Source organism: Sus scrofa, chromosome X (assembly GCF_054392235.1).
Source record: "Sus scrofa isolate SSC_HxYL_T2T_F1_AM1 chromosome X, Sscrofa_HxYL_maternal_Yorkshire_Landrace_v2.0, whole genome shotgun sequence".
In the NCBI taxonomy this organism is placed as follows: Eukaryota; Metazoa; Chordata; class Mammalia; order Artiodactyla; family Suidae; genus Sus; species Sus scrofa.
Window position 1 is genome coordinate 97,310,479 of NC_139401.1, and position 19,803 is coordinate 97,330,281.

At 38.2% G+C, this 19,803-nt stretch overlaps 1 protein-coding gene across 4 annotated transcripts in view; it reads left to right on the forward strand.

Moving 5' to 3' along the window:
• RADX (RPA1 related single stranded DNA binding protein, X-linked) overlaps positions 1-18,174 on the forward strand; it is a 77,866-nt gene extending 59,692 nt beyond the window's left edge. For all 4 annotated transcript variants that reach the window (XM_003360407.5, XM_085008049.1, XM_085008050.1 and 1 more), the window contains 2 exons: positions 6,445-6,612; positions 16,867-18,174. In XM_003360407.5, the coding sequence (XP_003360455.4) occupies positions 6,445-6,612; positions 16,867-16,997 (299 nt within the window). In that variant the 3' untranslated portion in view covers positions 16,998-18,174. The remainder of the gene's footprint in view (positions 1-6,444; positions 6,613-16,866) is intronic.
• The last annotated feature ends 1,629 nt before the right edge of the window (positions 18,175-19,803 follow it).

Consider the following 19,803-nt stretch of genomic DNA (forward strand, 5'->3'; position numbering starts at 1 on the left):
ATTAGCAAATTAATGCCTGAAAGAAAGTTCATTTCATAGATTTTTACATCTTCAGTACTGGAATGAATTACCTTGACCTTTACCAAGATTCCCTTTTCCTGTTTTCTCTCACTTCTTCTTTCCTATCTCCTCACACATAAATATGTACATACATGTGATTGTGTATATGTATGCAATCCATGAAAAAAAATGAATTCCCACTGACTTTGTTAGACAGTCTCAGACCTAAATTTCAAGTGATTCTTTTTATTCAACTGCTTTGCTTAGTCTCTGTAGGTAATTTATTAATCTTAGGGGTTTTTTTTCCTTTTTCCTTTTTTTTTTTTTTTTTTTTTTTTTTTTTTTGCTATTTTAGGGCCACACCTGCAGCATATGGAGATTCCCAGGCTAGGGGTTGAATCGGAGCAGTAGATGCCAGCCTACACCACAGCCACAGCAACGCCAAATCCGAGCCACATCGGCAACCCACACCACAGCTCACAGCACTACCAGATCTTAACCCACTGATCAAGGCCAGGGATCGAACCCACATCCTCATGGATCCTAGTCAGGTTTGTTAACCCCTGAGCCATGAAGGGAATTCCAGGTATTTTTGAATAAATTTTACTGGAGTAACTCATGTTGCAACAGAAGAAGGGGTGGGGGAAAAAATGTAATTGTAATGTATACATGTAAGGATAACCTGACCCCCTTACTGTACAGTGGAAAAATAAAAAAAAAAATTTACTGGAGTATAGTTGACATACAAGGTTGTATTTAGTTTCAGGTGTACAGCAAAGTAAATCAGTAATACATATACATATTCCTTTTCAGATTCTTTTCCCATGTAGGTTATTGCACAGTATTGAATAGGTTATGCTGGGCCATACAGTAGGTCCTTGTTACTTATCCATTTTATACATAGTAGTGTGCCTGTGTCAGTGCCAATCCCCTAATTTATACTTCCCTACCACCACGTTTCCCCTTTGGTAATCATCAATTTGGTTTCAAAATCTGGGTCTTCTTCTTTTGAATGTTCTTTTGCATCATTTTTCATTAGATTCCTGATCTTAGTTTTATATCTAAAAACAATCATTATAGCAGGGATTTCCCATATATCACAAAAAGTAACCATGAAAATCGTGAGTTCATCTGGAATCATAGCAATTGAGTATTTCTCTTCCTTTCAACCTGTTACTGATCCTCTAAATATCTCAGCTGTCTTATAATTATAAACCTTTGTAGCTTCATTACGCATCACCTAAAAGCAAGAGTCAAACGTGAAGAAGAAGGCAAATTTGTCATTCTGCCCATCCACACATATGGATCAAACAAAACAGAGCATTTTTAAAAGGAAACTACTAGGTACCTGTAAATAACAAATTATTACCATTCACTAGTAATTTTTTGTGAGCTCTCCAGCAGGAAGTGAGAAAAGGGATTATTTCTGCTGAGGTACTACTTAATTTTAAAGGTAAGAGAAGCCTGGACATCTTCCAGTCCTACCCCCTAGCTAGATAGAAGCCAGGCTGTGATTAGAAATCACGTCTCTTGAGTCTCTAAACATATCTCCCGTTGCAGTGAAAACACTCACATAGGAATCCTGTCATTTTTTTTCTCTAACAGAATTCAAGTGTGAACTTCCTATATCAAGTCATTGTATAAACGGCATAAAATAACAGATAGACTGATGTCTTCAAATACAGTTTTCTTTTTAAAAGATACGGAAATGCTTTTCAGATAATTGACTGCATCTATAGATATATTCAGTATAATTATTAGTCAAATCTTAATAAGGTATTTCTGTTAAGGAGTGTTTTCACCTTAATTATTATGTAATCCAAATACTTATCTCTCTAATGGTTTAGCTTATTAATTCAGAGAGAAAATCTGGAAAATGAAGTTAATTAGTACTGGATCCAGTGATTCTTATAGAACCTTGATGGGAGGGATAGCCTATCAACCTCTCGTGGAGGCATTCCTATCATGCTCAGTGGTTAACGAATCCGACTTGGAACCATGACGTTGCAGGTTCGATCCCTGGCCTCGCTCAGTGGGTTAGGGATCCGACGTTGCCATGAGCTGTGGCGTAGGTCACAGAAGCAGCTTGGATCTGGCATTGCTGTGGCTGTGGCACAGGCCAGTGGTTACACCTCTGATTAGACTCCTAGCCTGGGAACCTCCATATGCCATGGGAGCCACCCTAGGAAAGGCAAAAAGACCAAAAAAAAAAAAAAAAAAAAAAAAGGTGAAACTTTGTATCTAGTTTCACTAAAACAAAACAGTATTGAGCATTTTTCATGTGCCTGTTGGCCATCTGTATTTCCTCTTTGGAAAAATATCCATTCAATTCTTCTGCCCAATTTTTAATTGTTTGTTTTTTTGATGTTGAGTTATGTGAGCTATTTTTACAGGTTGAATATGAACCCCTTATCAGTCAAATCATTTGCAAATATTTTCTCCCATTACATAGGTTGTCCTTTCATTTTGTCAATGGTTTCTCTTACTATGCAAAAGCTTTTAAGTTTAATTAGGTCCCATTTGTTTGTTTTTGCTTTTATTTCTTTTGCCTTAGGAGACAGATCCAAAAAAAATGTATTGCTATGATTTATGTCAGAGTGATCTGCCTGTGTTTCAAGTTTTACATTTGGGTCTTTAATCCATTTTGAGTCTATTTTTGTGTATGATGTTAAAGAGTGTTCTAATATCATTCTTTTACATGTCCAGTTTTCCCAGTGCCACTTAGAGTCTGTCTTTTCTCCATTGTATATTCTTGCCTTGTCTTTGTTGTAGATTAATTGACTTCTTTGTTGTAGATTAATTGACCAAGAGTGCATGGATTTATTTTGGGGCTCTCTATTCTGTTCAATTGATCTGTATTTCTGTTTTTGTGTCAGTACCATACTTTTCCAATTACTGTAGCTTTGCAGTATAGCCTGAAGTTAGAGAGTGTGATTCCTCCAGCTCTGCTCTTCTTCCTCACGATTGCTTTGACTATTCAGTGTCTTGGGAGGCGGGGGGTGTCCATGACATGCAGAAGTTCCTGGGCAAGGGATCAAACCCACACCACAGCAGCAACCCAGGCTACAGCAGTGACAACACTGGCTCTTTAACCTGCTGAGCCACCAAGGTGACTCCAAGACACCATATTTTAACATCTTGATGAAAAATAATAGGAATTCTACAGCAGATGTTATGCTTTTGTCTAGTTGGTAGCATTTACCTTTTTTTTTTCTTTTTATGGCTGCACCTGCAGAATATGGAAATTCCCAGGCTGTGAGTCAAATCCGAGCTGCAGCTAAGGGCTAAGCCACAACCACAGCAACACCAGATCCTAGCCACATCTGCAACCTGTTCTGCAGCTTACTGCAACGCTGGATCATTAACTCACTGAAAGAGGCCACAGATCAAACCTGCACCCTCCTTAACCCACTGAGCCACAATGGGAACCCGCATTTAACTTTCTTAGTGGCTTAGTGGTATATAAAATAATGACCATCTTAAAATCGGTGGTATCTTAGATCCTATAAAATATGGTATATGCCAAGTGCTGTGCTAGGTGCTGGGATTACAAATTGCCACCCCCCCAACACACACAAACACACACACTTTTCACTGGAAAAGGAATTTCAGTGATAACAAAGAATTTAAGAGGAAGATACATAAATTGCATGTAATGCACTTTACAAAAGAGAAATAGGAGCTTATTCGATTTCATATTCCCTATAATTTTGAATATAGTCCACAAGTATCACCACACTTACCCAGATAATATGTTGTCAGTTACTTAAGTAACACATAAACAGTAAGTCACCATTGAAGTGCATTATACATGCGCACTGTGGGAAGGATATTCATGTGCCTCTCTTTTGCTGTTGAGAATATGATGCATTCATATTTGAACACAATATACCAAAGTCTTAAAGTCTTCACATTTGAAAATTATAGGTTAAAAATAAACACATATGCAATCATTTGCTCAATGTAACAAATATTTACTGAGCACCTAAGGCATGCCCAGCACTGTTCCAGGGCCTGAGCTTACATGAGTGAACACAACAGTTAAAAGAAAAACCTTATAGTAAAATATGATAAGTGCTGGAAGAAATGGGTTGAAGAGTTCTGGAGTAGGAAAGGGCTAAATTTTAAATAGAGTCATTAGGGGAGATGTCCCTGAGAAAGGAACATTGCACCAGAAACCTGATGGAGGTGAAGGAGCATGCCGTGTGTTTATTTGGGGAAAGAACATTCTATGTACAAGAACATCAAGTACAGAGGCCCTAGGCCTGTTTACTTATACATTTGCACTCTGAACTTGAGTTTTAACCAAATAACTCATGACTGAGTTTACTAATAATGTTGAAGCTAAACTCACAGTATTCTATCTATAATTTAGAAAGCAATTTGAAATGTTACCAGTGACACTGATCATAAAGCTACCTTCCTGAAAATATCAGATTCTCAATGTCTGATATTTTCTCAATTCTAAGGAATGCTTTCTCTTTTCTTACATTTATAAGTTGGAAAGCATCTTAGAGTCAATGGGTCCATTTACTTCAGGGTTTCCTTTTTATTAAAACCTTATTCGAGTTCCCTGGTGGCTCAGTGGGTTAAGGATCCAGCAATGTCATTGCTGTGGTTCGGGTCGCCGTGTGGCAGGGTTCAATCCCTGGCCTGGGAGCTTCCTCGTGCCATAGATGTGGCAAAAAAAACAACTCATTAAATTGGCGATATGTCTTAGAGTTAGATTTGGTATTAGAATCAAGGAAATGGGATACCAGCCTGTACACATTCACATGAGTTTTACAACATTGCTAAGAGTTATGAGGTAGTGTTACTTTTGATAATATTGAACTGGAATTCACAGTAAATTATAGATGGTGACTTTTATTTTATGAATACCAAATTTTCGTCATCCTTAAAAGCTTTAAACAGCCTTTAGTTGTATGTTAAAGCTGTGGAACTTAGTGTCATTTGCCTATAAAAAGGCAAAGAATGGACTTGCATTTCTGGATCAGTTTACAGCCTAACTGGAAGGACTTATCTATTTTTCCTTGGCCCATACTCCGTACTTAAGAATTGCCATAGGACTTGCTGCCTGAATATCAGAGAAGAACAAAAAGGAGGAATTCAGGATAACTTCTGGGTTTCTGGTTTGAGGATTTTCAAGCAGTGTTGTGTGCATTTACCCTTGCTTCAGCCAAGATGGCTTCCTTACTCTGGTCTACATACTTTTGGCTTCTTCCTGCCCTGCTTGAAATATCCTTCTCTTTGTTTCTTTAAATACTGCTCATCCTTTAATTCCCAGCTCAGGAGTTCCCCTCATGGCTCAGAAGTAACAAACTTGGCTAGTATCCTCGAGGATGCGGGTTCAATCCCTAGCCTCACTGAGTGGGTTAAGGATACAGCTGTGAGCTGTGGTGTAGGTTGCAGACATGGCTCAGATCCCACGTTGCTGTGGCTCTGGCATAGGCCAGCAGCTGCAGCTCTGATTCAACCCCTAATCTAGGAAACTTCCATATGCTGTGGGTGCAGCCCTAAAAAGACCAAAAAAAAAAAAAAAAAAAAAAAACCAGCTCAGACCCTTGCCTCTAAGAAGTCTTTCTTATCCACCTTAGTTGACATTGACCCACATAAGGAGACAACAGACACAGGTCAGACTTCACCTTGGTTGTTCCCCCATATTGCAACCTTTTATATAGCCCTAAAGTGCGTGATTGAAGTTTTTCTTGTATACTTGAGGACAAGTGGAACCTTGATATTACCACCCCTGCTCTTGTTTGAGTCTTATATTTTAAGTCCAAATGGCAGTAAGGGAACCCATCGGTCATCTCTGAATTTTCTTATCCTGTGATGGCACCTGTCATAAATGACAAAGATACTCCACATGTTTTCATATATGTGGCCAGGCTATCCTCTGGTTATTAAAATTTAAGCCTTCTAGGAGTTCTCGTTGTGGCACGGCAGAAAGGAATCCGACTAGGAACCGTGAGGTTGTGGGTTTGATCCGTGGCCCTGCTCAGTGGGTCAGGGATCCGGCATTGCCATGAGCTGTGGTGTAGGTCACAGACACAGCTCGGATCCCGCGTTGCTGTGGCTGTGGTGTAGGCCCGCAGCAACAGTTCCGATTCGACCTCTCCCCTGGGAACCTCCATATGCGGCCCTAAAAAGCAAAAGAAAGAAAGAAAGAAGAATTTAAGCCTTCTATCAGTATGTGAAAACATTCGGGATTGTTACTTCCCACAGTGGTTAATAGTTTGCTCCGAAGTGTCCTCTCTTTCAAGTGGTAGGTAGCATGTATGCATAAATGTTTGCACAGCATGGGGTTTAGTCCCTCGTTTTGAAAGTTTTTTTGTTTTTTACACCTGTGAATCTCTTTGGCACATGTGAGGATCATACTGGCAAACCTGGCCTCGTTAACACCAAGCACTAACCCACTGCACTTGTGTGATTTTTCTATAACAGGTCTGAACCACGAGATAGCAATCGATGTTGCGTTCCTCCCCATGTATTCTCCAGAAGACATCCGAACATCTCAAATAGACACATTATTAACCTGCATGAATTACAGCTGTGTGTTTCCACAGGAAGGGCCTAGCACTGACAAAGTGCGAGGTCCAAGAGCACTTGCAGGTAAGACAATAATAATCTAAGTATTATTACACTCAGAAAATAAAATTAATATTGCAAGCAGTCTTAACCTTAAGATGTTATTATAGAAACAGCTCTAGCTTTAACATTTAATACAATGTAGGAGTTCCTGTCGTGGCTCAGTGGTAATGAATCTGACTAGGATCCATGAGAATGCAGGTTCGATCCCTGGCCTTGCTCAGTGGGTTAAGGATCCGTGAGCTGTGGCACAGGTCACAGATGTGGCTCGGATCTGGCATTGCTGTGGCTGTGGTATAGGCTGGCAGGTGCAGCTCTGATTTGTCCCTAGCCTGGGAACCTCCATATGCCGCTGGTGTGGCCCTAAAAAGACAAATACTACTACTACTCTAATAATAATAATAATTATACAGTGTAAAGAGGTTTTTGGTAGAAGTGTCCAAAGACTAATATATGAGAATATATTTTTCTATAAAATTGGATAGATTAATGCTTTCCATTTCAGGCAGGCATTAAGAATGTTCTCTCATAATACATGTCTAAATGTAAGTATTGACTGGGCCTAAGTGGTAGGAACATGGAGCGGTTCAGCTTCTACTCTTTTCTCCTTTCAATTCAGGCAGGACAGTTTGTCCTTTTACCTTATAATTGCCTGAAATCTCAATACCACCATAGTATAGTACAGTACAATTGTTTTCTCTTATAAATGTTTAGTTATTCAAGTGCTATGCAATAAATTCCTTGAGGACTTCTCAGAGTGCATGTAATCCCAATAGTGAAACCCTTCAACCAACTAATTGTTCAGGCTGCTGCATAATATCCCAAACTTTAAATCATTTCTATATGCCACTAAAATTATATGTCCCATTATATAATCATCGTATTCACTTTCTGTTGTCAATCCCATTTCCTAAGCATGTGGTAAAGTTTCTAGTCATTTTCATTGAGCTTCTAAGAATATTACAATTAAAAGAGCCTTAAAGAAAGCCTTTATTATCTTGGGATTTTGTGGTGGGCCTTTCTAAGCTGATGAAATCCTAGAGTGTATGTTGTTTTCAAGCAAGTCTTACGAGCTGTGCCTGATGATGAAGTAACTTTTGGCAGTAATGGTTACTACAAACTGAACTTGAGGTTCTAATTTTGTAAGAGATGAGGTTTTCTGTTTTTCCTCTAGTCCATCTTAGAGATGATATATTAGTTGACATGCAATATCCCTTCCTACATTTCACCTTCTTAGACTTTCAATAATTCCACATTTCGTAGTTAGTGCCCTAATATGTACCATTTTCTAATTGTATTGGTCTATAGTTGACTTACAATGTTGTATTGGTTTCAGGTGTACAGCAAAGTGAATCAGTCATACATATAAATATATCCATTCTTTTTTCCCGTAGAGGTTATTACAGAAAATTAGGTAGATATCCCTGTGCTATACAGCAAGACCCTGCCAGCTATCCATTCCGTACATAGTAGTATGTATATGCCAATGCCATCCCCCCACTTTATTCCTCCTGCCACGGTTTCCTCTTTGGTAACCATAAGTTTGACTTAGAGTCCACATGTCAGTGATATCATATAACATTTGTCCTTCTCTGTCTGACTTACTTCACTTAGTATTAATAATCTCTGTGTCCATCCTTGTTGCTGCAAACAGCATGATTTCATTTTTCATTCTTTTTAATGGGTGACTAATATTCCATCACATATATGTACCGCGTCTTCTTTATCCATTCCTATATCAGTGGACATTTAGGTTGCTTCTGTGTCTTGGTTATTATAAACAGTGCTGCATTGAACATTGGGGTGCACACATCTTTTCAAATCCTAATATTTACTTTAAATATTTGTGCACTCATGTTCTCGTTTCATACAATATCCACTTCTGTCACATTACTTCTGCTGTATGTGTATGTTATTATTGATAAAAAAAATATCAAGACAAAATCCTTGGGTGCCTATGAGCTGCTAGTGCCAGTGTCCTTCCAGCACTCACTAACATGGTCACGTGAAAATATCTGGTACCATTCTGCCAAAGCACATAATATTTGGGGCATAAAGGGCAAGAGTCACTGGAAGAGAAAAGTGATATGGTAATCAAAAGAAGGGTGATTCATTTCGAACATGGAATACTATATTTTTCATGACTTAATAATAGGGTCTGTTTAGCTCTGTGCAAAGCATTGTGCCTGAGCATTTTACATTAAGTTAGAGCTAACCCTAACAAGAGCCTTGCAAGGTGAATATTATTATCCCGTTTATAGATGACTACAGTGAAAATCAAAGCGATTCACCAGCATGGTTAACAACTAGAATTTGAACCCAGATCTGCCTGATTCAAAACATTCATTCCCTCCATAACAACAAATGGAAAGATATAAATATACAGAATAATGTAATACAGGCTTATAGTGTAACATTGGTATCATCTTTTAAGCATTTTTATGAACTGGTTTTTTCTCTATTATAAAAGCTATACATGTTCATCATCTAAAAATTCCAACAGGAGTTCCCATTGTGGCTCAGTGGTTAATGAATCCAACTGGGAACATGAGGTTGTGAGTTCTATCCCTGGCCTCGTTCAGTGGGTTAAGGATCTGGCGTTGCCGTGAGCTGTGGTGTAGGTCACAGACGCAGCTTGGATCTGGCATTGCTATGGTTGTGGCATAGGCCGGCAGCTGTAGCTCCAATTGGACCCCTGGCCTGGGAACCTCCATATGCCACGGGTGCAGCCCTAGAAAAGACAAAAAGGCAAAAGAAAAAAAAAATTCCAACAATACAAAAAGTATAGGGTAAAATTGAAAGTTACCTTTCCTGCCTTTGAAAGTCCATCCCCTTCTGCCAACCCACTCACCCATTCTCTGGAGATAACCAGTATTGAATCCTTTAAGAAATTATTTTTGCATATAACAGTATATATTGTCTATACATGTATATTATATATAATATATATTTTTTAATGTTTAGACATTTTATTATTTTTAATAGTTATTTCCCCAATACAATTTTTTTCCTACGGTACAGCATGGTGACCCAGTTACACATACATGTACACATTGTATTTTCTCACATTATCATGCTCCATCATAAGTGACCAGACATAGTTTCGAGTGCTACACAGCAGGATCTCATTGCTAATCCATTCCAAAGGCAATTGCTTGTATCTATTAACCCCAAGCTCCTCAACTACCCCACTCCCTCCCCCTCCCCCTTGGCAACCACAAGTCTATTCTGCAAGTCCATGATTTTCTTTTCTGTGGAAAGGTTCATCTGTGCCTTATATTAGGTTCCAGATATAAGTGATATCATATGGTATTCATCCTTCTCTTTCTGACTTACTTCACTCAGGATGAGAGTCTCTAGTTCCCTCCAAGTCGCTGAAAATGGCATTAGTTTGTTCTTTTTATGGCTGAGTAGTATTCCATTGTGTATCTATACCACATCTTCCTAATCCAATCATCTGTTGATGGACATTTGGGTTGTTTCCATTTCTTGGCTACTATGAACAGTGCTGCAATGAACATGCGGGTGCATGTGTCTTTTTCAAGGAAAGTTTTGTCCCGATGTGGGCCCAAGAGTGGGATTGCTGGGTCATATGGTAGTTCTATGTATAGATTTCTAAGGCATCTCCATACTGTTCTCCATAATGGCTGTACCAGCTTCCATTCCTCCCAACAGCGTAGGAGGGTTCCCTTTTCTCCACACCCCCTCCAGCATTTGTTATTTGTGGACTTATTAATGATAGCCATTCTGACTGGTGTGAGGTGGTATCTCATGGTGGTTTTGATTTGCATTTCTCTAATAATCAGGGATGTTGAGCAGTTTTTCATGTGCTTGTTGGCCATCTGTACATCTTCCTTGGAGAAATGTCTGTCAGGTCTTTTGCCCATTTTTCCATTGGGTGGTTGGCTTTTTTGCTGTTGAGTTGTGTAAGTTGCTTGTATATTCTAGAGATTAGGCCCTTGTCAGTTGCATCATTTGAAACTATTTTCTCCCATTCTGTAAGTTGTCTTTTTGTTTTCTTTTTGGTTTCCTTGGCTGTGCAAAACTTGTCAGTTTGTTTAGGACCCATTGGTTTATTTTTGCTCTTATTTCTGTTGCTTTGGGAGACTGACCTTAGAAAATATTCATGAGGCTGATGTCAGAGAATGTTTTGCCTGTGTTCTCTTCCAGGAGTTTGATGGTGTCTTGATATATATTTATATATAGTCTAACACACACTGTTAAATACACACAAATGGAATTATAGTAAACATGGTTTCATAACCTGCTTTTTCTTTTTAACACTGTGTCTTGAATAGCTTTCATATTAGTATATAAAGAGCTACCTCTTTGGGTTTTGTGGGGTTTTTTCCCACTTTTTACGGCTGCACCCAAGGCATAATGGAAGTTCCCAGCCTAGGGGTCAAATCGGAGCTGCAGCTGCTGGCCTATGCCACAGCCACAGCAACATAGGACCTGAGCCATGTCTGTGACCTACACCATATCTCACAGCAATGCCAGATCCTTAACCCACTGAGCAGGGCCAGGGACTGAACCTGCATCCTCACGGATCCTAGTCAGGTTCTTTAACTGCTGAGCAACGAAGGAAACTCCCCCCTCTTTCGTTTTAATAACTATAAATATTCCATGGTGTAGAGATACCAAAATTTACTTAGTCAGTCCCCTATTGGTGGACATTTAGATTTTTTCAAATGTTTTTGCTATTAGCAAACAGTACTGCAATGAGTATCTGTCTATCTATGTGTATGTATATATAATTTTCATGCCTTTATACATCTGAAAGATGGATTCTTAGAAATCACTGACTCAAAAAATGTATGTATTGTAAATTTCAGCAGATACTGTCAAAATGTCCTTCAGAAAGGTTATAACAATGTACACTTCAATCAAAAGAAAAAATGCCACTTAACACACATCCTTAGAAATACTAGGTGTTATCAGTCTTGTTAATGTTTGGCAGACTGATAGGCAAAAAAGTATTATATCATTATTTTCATGTGCATTTCTGAATATTTCTAAGCTTGAATATCTGCATATTGGCCATTTATATTTTTTCTTTCTATGAACTTTCTTTCTATACTAGTTTTATTTTTTCCATTTTTCTCTAAGAGGGTTCTTTTTCTTAGTAATTTGTAAGTCCTCTTTGCATATTGAAGAAATAACCTTTTATTGTGTTACAAATACCTTTACACAGTTTGACATTTGTTCAGTGGGAATCTGGTTTTGATATTTTAAATAATTTTATTTTTATATACTCAAATATATCAATCTTTCATGTTTATGGCTGCTGGTTTTATGTCATACTCAAAAAGGTATCACTCAATCCATGATTTTTTTGTAATTCACTGTGCTTTGTTTCTGACACTTTTATAGCTTCACTCTTTTTTACTCAAAATATACATAAAATTTACCACTTTAAGCATTTTTAAACCTAAAAATCATGCGACACTAGGTACATTTACAGTGTTGTGCAACCACCACCGTTACTCATTTTCAGAACATTTTCATCATCCAAAACAGACACTCTATACCTGTTAAAGGATAACTCCCCATTCCCCCCTCTCCCCAACTCCTGATAACCTCGATTTTACTTCATTTCTCTATGAACTTGCCTATTCTAGGTACCCCATTTAAGTGAAGTTACACAGTGTTTGTCCTTTTGTGTCTGGCTTATTCACTTAATATCATATCCTCAAAGTCTGTTCTTGTTGTAATATATATAACAGAATTTCACTTCTTTTTTTAGCTGAATAATATTCCGTTGGGTGTATACCACATTTTGTTTATCCATTCATCTGTTGATGGACATTTGGGTTGTTTTCACCTCTTGGCTATTGTGAATAGTTCTGCTTTGAATATTGGTGTGCAAGTACCTGTAAGTCCCTGATCTCAATCCTTTTGAGAATATACCTGGGAGTGGAATTATGGAGTCCTATAGTAATTCTAATTTAACTTTTTGAGCAACCACCGAACTATTTTCCACAGCAGGTGCACCATTTTTACATTCCCACCTGCAGTGCATGAGGGTCCCAATTTCTCTACATCCTTACCAACACATACTATTTTCTGTTTTGTTTTATAACAGTCATACTTAAGTGGTATCGTGTTGTGGTTCTGATTTGCCTTTCCCCAACTACAAATGTTATGGAGCATCTTTTCATGTGTTTATCGGCTATTTGTATATCTTCTTTGGAGGAATGTTAAGTCCTTTGCCCATTTTTGAATTGCGTTGTTTGGGGGTTATTGCTGTTGTTAATACGAGCTTCATTTTTTTTTTTTTTTTTTTTTTTGCTGCCCCTGCAACATATGGAAGTTCCTGGACCAGGGATCAAACCCTCATCACAGCAACAACCCAAGCCTCTGCACTGACAATGCCAGATCCTTAACCCACTGTACCACAAGAAAACTCCCATATAGCTTCATTTTTATATCTTAAAATTTTTAATCCATTTGGACTTTCTTTGGTATAGTGAGATAAGGATCCAAGTTAATTTTTTCCGAGGGCTTAGTCATAGTTCCCAAATCATTTGTTGAATAATACTTACTGATATGGTGTCCTAATTGGTATTATCTTTAATTATGAAGTACCAGGATACATATATATACCTTCCATCTCTTGGAAAGCACCATTGATAAACATTTCAGAAGCATTACATAATATGAAAGGGTTTTAACACATGTAAGAAAACAATTTTATTATTCTCTAGAGGGTTTCCCATATAATTTTCAGAGACAAGAATACCACAGTGATAAGGTAGACTGCGCTGCAGTTACAAAGCAATTCCAAAGTCTCAGTGACTTAACACAATAAAGTTTACTTCTTGCTCAAGTCAAGTCTGATGCAATCAGTTATTAGCTTTCTTCCCAGCATGATTCAGGAAGCCAGCGTGCTTCCATCCTGTCGCAACTCCACAGGAACAAATGGCTTCTACAGTAGTCTAGGCAGAGGAAGAAAGAAATGAAGGAGACACTGGCTTTTCATTGTGTTGAACCAAAAGTGACACATCATTTCTACTCACATTTTCATTTGCCGGAACTCATTTACATGATCCCAACCCAGCTACAGAGGAGGCTAGGACACACTGTCTCCCACATGACCATGAAGAGGAACTGGAATGGCAAATACATAACATTACCTTTGGTAGCTCACCTTAGGCATTTGTGATGTTCCTAAAAATGTACAATTTTTATCATTCTAAAGAATTTAAAATGAAATGTAGAGAAGCTCATCTTACAGATACAGTGAATTATCCTTTTAAAACAATTGATTTGTGAGATAAATAACAACGTTCTAATTTAATGCTAGCTTTTCTTAAGTAGGAAATGATGGTAGCTGGAGTTTCTGCTGCGGTACAGTGGGTTAAGGATCCAACTGCAGCAGCTCAGGTTGCTGTGGAGGCACGGAATCAATCCCAGCCCAGTGCAGTGGGTTTAGGATCTGGCATTGCCGCAGCCATGGTGTAGATCACAGCTGTGGCTCAGATTCTATCCCTGGCCTGCAGGTGAAGCCAAAAAAAAAAAAAAAGAAAGAAAGAAAATGATGGTTGCTGTGGCTGATACTTCATTGAGTGCTTACTCTTTGTCAGCTACCATTCTAAGTGCTTTACAATGCATTTAATTCTCACAACGACCTATAATGTAGGTACTGAATGAACAGACTGAAGCACAGAGAGGTTGTCATTTGCTCGAAATATTACAGAATATTACTTATTTTATTTATTTATTTATTTATTTGCCTTTTAGGGCTGCCCCTGCAGTATATGAACGCTCCCAGGCTAGGGGTCAAATCAGAGCTGTAGCTGCTGACCTATGCCAGAGCCACAGCAACGCAGGATCCAAGCCGTGTCTGCGACCTACACCACAGCTCATGGCAACACAGGATCCTTAACCCACTGAACGAGGCCAGAAATTGAACCCACAACCTCATGGTCCCTCGTCGGATTCATTTCCACTGCACACGACAGGAACTCCCTTACTTATACTTTATGGTGCAGGTACTATGTAAGTCATTATTTGTAATAGTTGATACAGGATAACAATTAGAATTATCAAGGTTTGGGTTTCTGCTGTGAGCATCAAATCTGAAGATCTTGAAATCTTTCCAAAGCATCTGGATTAAAGTCCATCCCACTCGAAGAAGAAAATTATATAGTACTTACAGTACTAGCAGTTTCTTTTATGTTCATTGTGCTTAGTGAACTTGCACAATTGTAAATCATTGGCTCTTGTGACATGCCTGGCAGAGGTGGCTTTCCTGTGAAGCTAATGAAGCCTAAGCTTGAGGAGCTCTCACTTTCATAAATCCCTCCCAAGATCCTTTTTGGTATTCCTTTGTATTTTATCTTCTCTTTCATAGAAAGGACCCCCCAAATGTTGCCCTTCAGGCTCCATAAAATAGATCCACTGCTGGCCCTTGGGCACAGTTTTGTAGATATGTACCTCTAGCACAAAAAAGAACACATGCCTTGATGCCAGACTCTGAATTAGAATCACCTTGTCACTTTGCTGGAGTTACTTAACCTCTAAATGTCTTAGTTTTTCTCAAACTGAAAATGTTGTGTAGTCAGTTAGTGGGGTTTTCTTCTTGTTTTGTTTGTTTGTTTTGCCAGTTGGTGTCTTGAAAACAATTCCTTAAATACCACTTTAGCCAAGAAAAGGAAGAAAAGAAAAACATTACTCTCCCAGCTCTTGCAGATTGGTTCTGTGCTATGACACACCTTCAGTGCTTAGCCATGCTGTTTACAACTCTGTCTTAGCCCTCACTTCCTGTTTTTCGGAGACTTAGGTCAGCTGGAGATGAGCAATGAGTGTTTTCTTAGGCCTCTTCTGAGCATGTGTCCAGCACTGGGCATACACGTGGCCTCCTTGATTCCTTGGAATACATAGGAGCTCTTAAAAGCCCATATTCCCCCACATATCGATTCCCCAAACCCCTTCTTCCCCAGGCTTTTTGGTATGTGCATTTCTTGTCCCAACTTGATACCCTGGCCCCAGCTGCTCTAACCAATCCTTTTGCCTTTATATGCTTTCTACAAGTGCCATTGGGAAAGCTACCCGAGTAGTGGGGATGCTCCAAATTGGGTGAAACAAAAGCAAGCTCTTTCATTTGACCTTGAGGGAACTGCCAGACAGGTCAAAATACACCATTACCTCTGAGTATAAGGTCTATGTTGCTCCCTCTGGTGCTAGCAACCTGCACCAAGAGTATGAGATGTCACCTTCATGGCTGCTGCTGATCAGGGGAGTAGGTGGGCATTTTAAAACACCACAGCACAGTTGTAGCACGGTGCAGTAGCTTCTTTCTTCATTAATCTTTCACCTGGCTGTCTACATTCTAGAGTTCTGCAAAAGTTGATCTGAGAGGGGTTTTTTTGGCCAGCTTATAAATTGCCTTAGTGCAGAGACAGAGCCCTGAAATTCCATACTCTGCCGTTTTCATCCACATCACTCACTTGATCCATTTTTGATAAATTTTAAGAATATGCAGAGCTAAGTGTTGGTTAATTAAGCCATTTCAGAGGAAGCTTTAAAAGAAGCTTTGTGTGTGTGTGTGTGTGTGTGCGCGCGCGTGTGTATTTTATATACATATATATATATATATTTTGTGTTTTAGGGCTGCACTCACGGCATATGGAGGTTCCCGGGCTAGGGGTCGAATTGGGGCTACAGCTGCCAGCCTATGCCACGGCCACAGCAACACCAGATCCAAGCCGTGTCTGTGACCTACACCACAGCTCACAGCAACGCCAGATCCTTAACCCACTGAGCGAGGCCAGGGATCGAACCTACGTCCTCATGGATACTAGTCAGATTTGATTCTGCTGAGCCACAATGGGAACTCCGAATTGCATGTATTTATTTTGCTGAAGTCTTATAACTTTTGCAAATAATTGATATTTCAATTTCAAAATAGAAAAATGTATCTTTGTATTTCCTTGAAGCATGGTGGTAAGTTGTTTACTTGACACCATATAAATCACCTTGATGTAGATTTACTTTACTCCACTAAATTAATGAACAAATAAAATAATTAAATATGGCTTTGGAGCACCAGCCTGTATCTTGACATTTTTGGTAGCATCTGTTTGATGTATTCACTGTTAGCTGCAGAAATAACTATAACATAACTTTGATGAAAGTGTGTGATGAATTGGGGGGAAGAGGGATAAGATGAGGGACAGTATTAATTATGAGAAAAAAATATCAGCTTATGTGCTACTAAATCCCAGTAAATATTTAACTCTTTTATAATGCTTACCATCTGCTTTTGATTTTTAGGTGATATTATAAAAGCAGCAACTGAACTGGATAGAGTGCATATCGTCTGTATCTTGGATATTTGTAGTTTGGGTAACAATAAAGCAGAGGTCTATTTGCAGAAAATTTATAGACCTGATAATCCTTCTTAAAAATTGTCAAATGAAATTATTAAAGGGCATTGCTTGAAAGACATTCTGTCATTTTGTTGGTAGTTTCAGTAACTGTTTTCTCATTTAAAATATTACATAAACTCTAAAGTTAAGCGGTTTTATGTTCATCTTGTTTTTGGAACTAACACTTCATTTTGAATTCATTACTGAAAAAGTCATCAAAACAATTTTTGTGTATCAAGAAAATGTACCTTACTTCTTTCTATATGACTGTTAACTTGACTTTAATGATTTGTGTTCACTGTTCTATTTGTGAAGTGGCCTTTTATTCTAAAGCCTCAGTAGAAGGCATCCCAACTAACAAGAGTAACTTTTCATGGGCATTTAACACCTTTCCGTTTGCATTAAGCTATAATGCGAAATTTTGAATTGCTAATTTGAAGATGAAATTCTCCTAAAGTGGTGCAATTTTGAATTGCTAATTTGAAGATGAAATTCTCCTAAAGTGGTCAACCAACATTTCTCACAGCCAAGACAGTTTCTGTCATTTTCAAAAGCACACATGGATTGTTATGGCTCAGGTGCCTTGGTCATGAGTTTGGTCAGCTGTAAAAGAGCATGCTTAATTAAATTGTCTTAAGGTTTTCCATTCCCTATTGTGATTTCATATCCTTTTAATATCTGAATGTTTTGACTAGTGTGTGTCTGTATTCTCACCATGTTCATTTCTGATTGTGGTACCTGTAGTGTGAGTTTTAAATAGTTAAAATTTGTCTCAAATTACCATTTTAAGAGCTCATTTTGAAAGTATAAAACAATAGCTACAGGAATTGTTTCACTCTGGTTGTCTAGCTTACTTCATTTTAACTGTAAGTGGCCATTCCGCATTTTGCAAGGCTCTGTGGTTGACATCTATGTGGTTAGTTAGATGTGCTAAAATGACCATCACATGAATTTCAAAGTACTCTGTATCAAGATGAATCTTACTGTCATTAAGCTGTTAACTTGTAATATTTCCTTCTAGCCCTGTGGTTCTGTGATTTCATATGCTATACATTTTAGATGTGTTGGGCATCTCAAAAACCTAAAGACAGATGCTGCAATTTGTTCATAAATGTGTTCAGTCCTTTGTTCTTTAAAATTGTGTTTAAATGTTAATTAGTGAATCATTCTCATGTTAAAATTTTGAGTGTATTATTAAAGAATTTAAAACCTGTTTCATTTTGAATGTATTTGATGTCTTTCCACCATATTTTTGGCCTATGGTAGACCTATATGTACTTGCTAAATGAGCCAATATGGTTCTTCCATATGGGTTGAAAACTGTTGTTTACCAAACAGAATCTGGGTTTTTGTTTTAAGCTAATAGGCAATTTAATTTTAGTGCCCCATAAATATTGAGGAAGGGAAAACATTAATCCTTAAATGGCTATTGACGAAAAAACCTCAGGCTGAAATTTCAAAACTGTACACTTTAACAAGTGTAATTTTTGTTCTCATATTGAATGAGAAATACCAACTCTTAATCTTAAGATTTAGGATCTTTAAAAACAACTTCCATAGCAATTTATTCTATCTTTGTTTTGTTTTGTTGTCTTTTTTTTTAATGCCGCACCCGTGGCATACGGAGATTGCCAGGCTAGGGGATCGAATCAGAGCTGTAGCCACTGGCCTACACCACAGCCACAGCAACTCAGGATCCGAGCTGCACCACAGCTCACAGCAACACCAGATCCTTAACCCACTGAGCGAGGCCAGGGATCGAACCTGCGTCCTCATGGATGTGAGTCAGATTCATTTCCTCTGAACCATGATGGGAACTCCACAATTTATTTTATATTATATTATATCCAAATTTGGAGTTAAATATCTGTGTCCGCCTTTCCAATTATTGCAAAATTGGATAGCTGCTGTGGCAGTTTCCTAAGAAAAATAGCAAACTACCATCAGAAGAATTTAGCTTCAGGTAACAATATGTGTACATTCATTCCAAAGCAGCACAAATATACAACTGTAGTGTCACTTTTATATTAAATATAATTAGTAAATTATGAAATATTACATAATCTACCACAGGACCGCAGTCTTTACAGCTTTTAATATTAGGTGGTACATGAGGTCTACCCATTGAAATCCTTTGGTAAGCTATTAAAAGAAGAATCTGAGGAGTTCTTGTGTTGCAGCAGTAAACGAACCGGACTAGTATCCATGAAGACATGGGTTTGATCCCTGGCCTTACTCAGTGGGTTAAGGATCTGGCGTTGCTGTGGCTGTGGTGTAGGCCAACAGCTGTAGCTCCAATTCAGCCCCTCGCCTGGAAGCCTCCATGTGCTGCAGGTGCAGCCTTAAAAAGACAAAAATTTTTTTAATTAAAAAAAAGAAGAATCTGAGAACATGTTTGTTCTGCCACTTTTATTTCTTTGTTGGAATTATCCTGCATTTGTTTTATTCATATTAAGAAAAGGACTTTTAAGAAATTTGAAACCCTTATTTGGTGACACTAACAACAGTTGATGTTTGGAGTAGATACTTTGCACCAATATGGATTATAGATTATAACCAGTTCTTTTATTCTAAAGTCATTTTTATGGTTTATAATTGAGCTGGTGGCTATTTTACTGGTTACCTTTTCCAGGTACATTTTCTTTTTTTTTTTTTAAAGCATTGTTACCCATGAATTTGCAGGTGAATTGATGGGAGGTGAAATACTTCAGTAATCAATTGTTTTTAGCAAGGAAATTTTAGGGGAAAAGATTAACATGAATATGTAACACTAGATTTGGGGATTATCTGAAGATTTCAGATATTTGAGATTATATTTGAATCAGGTCATATTATATTAATG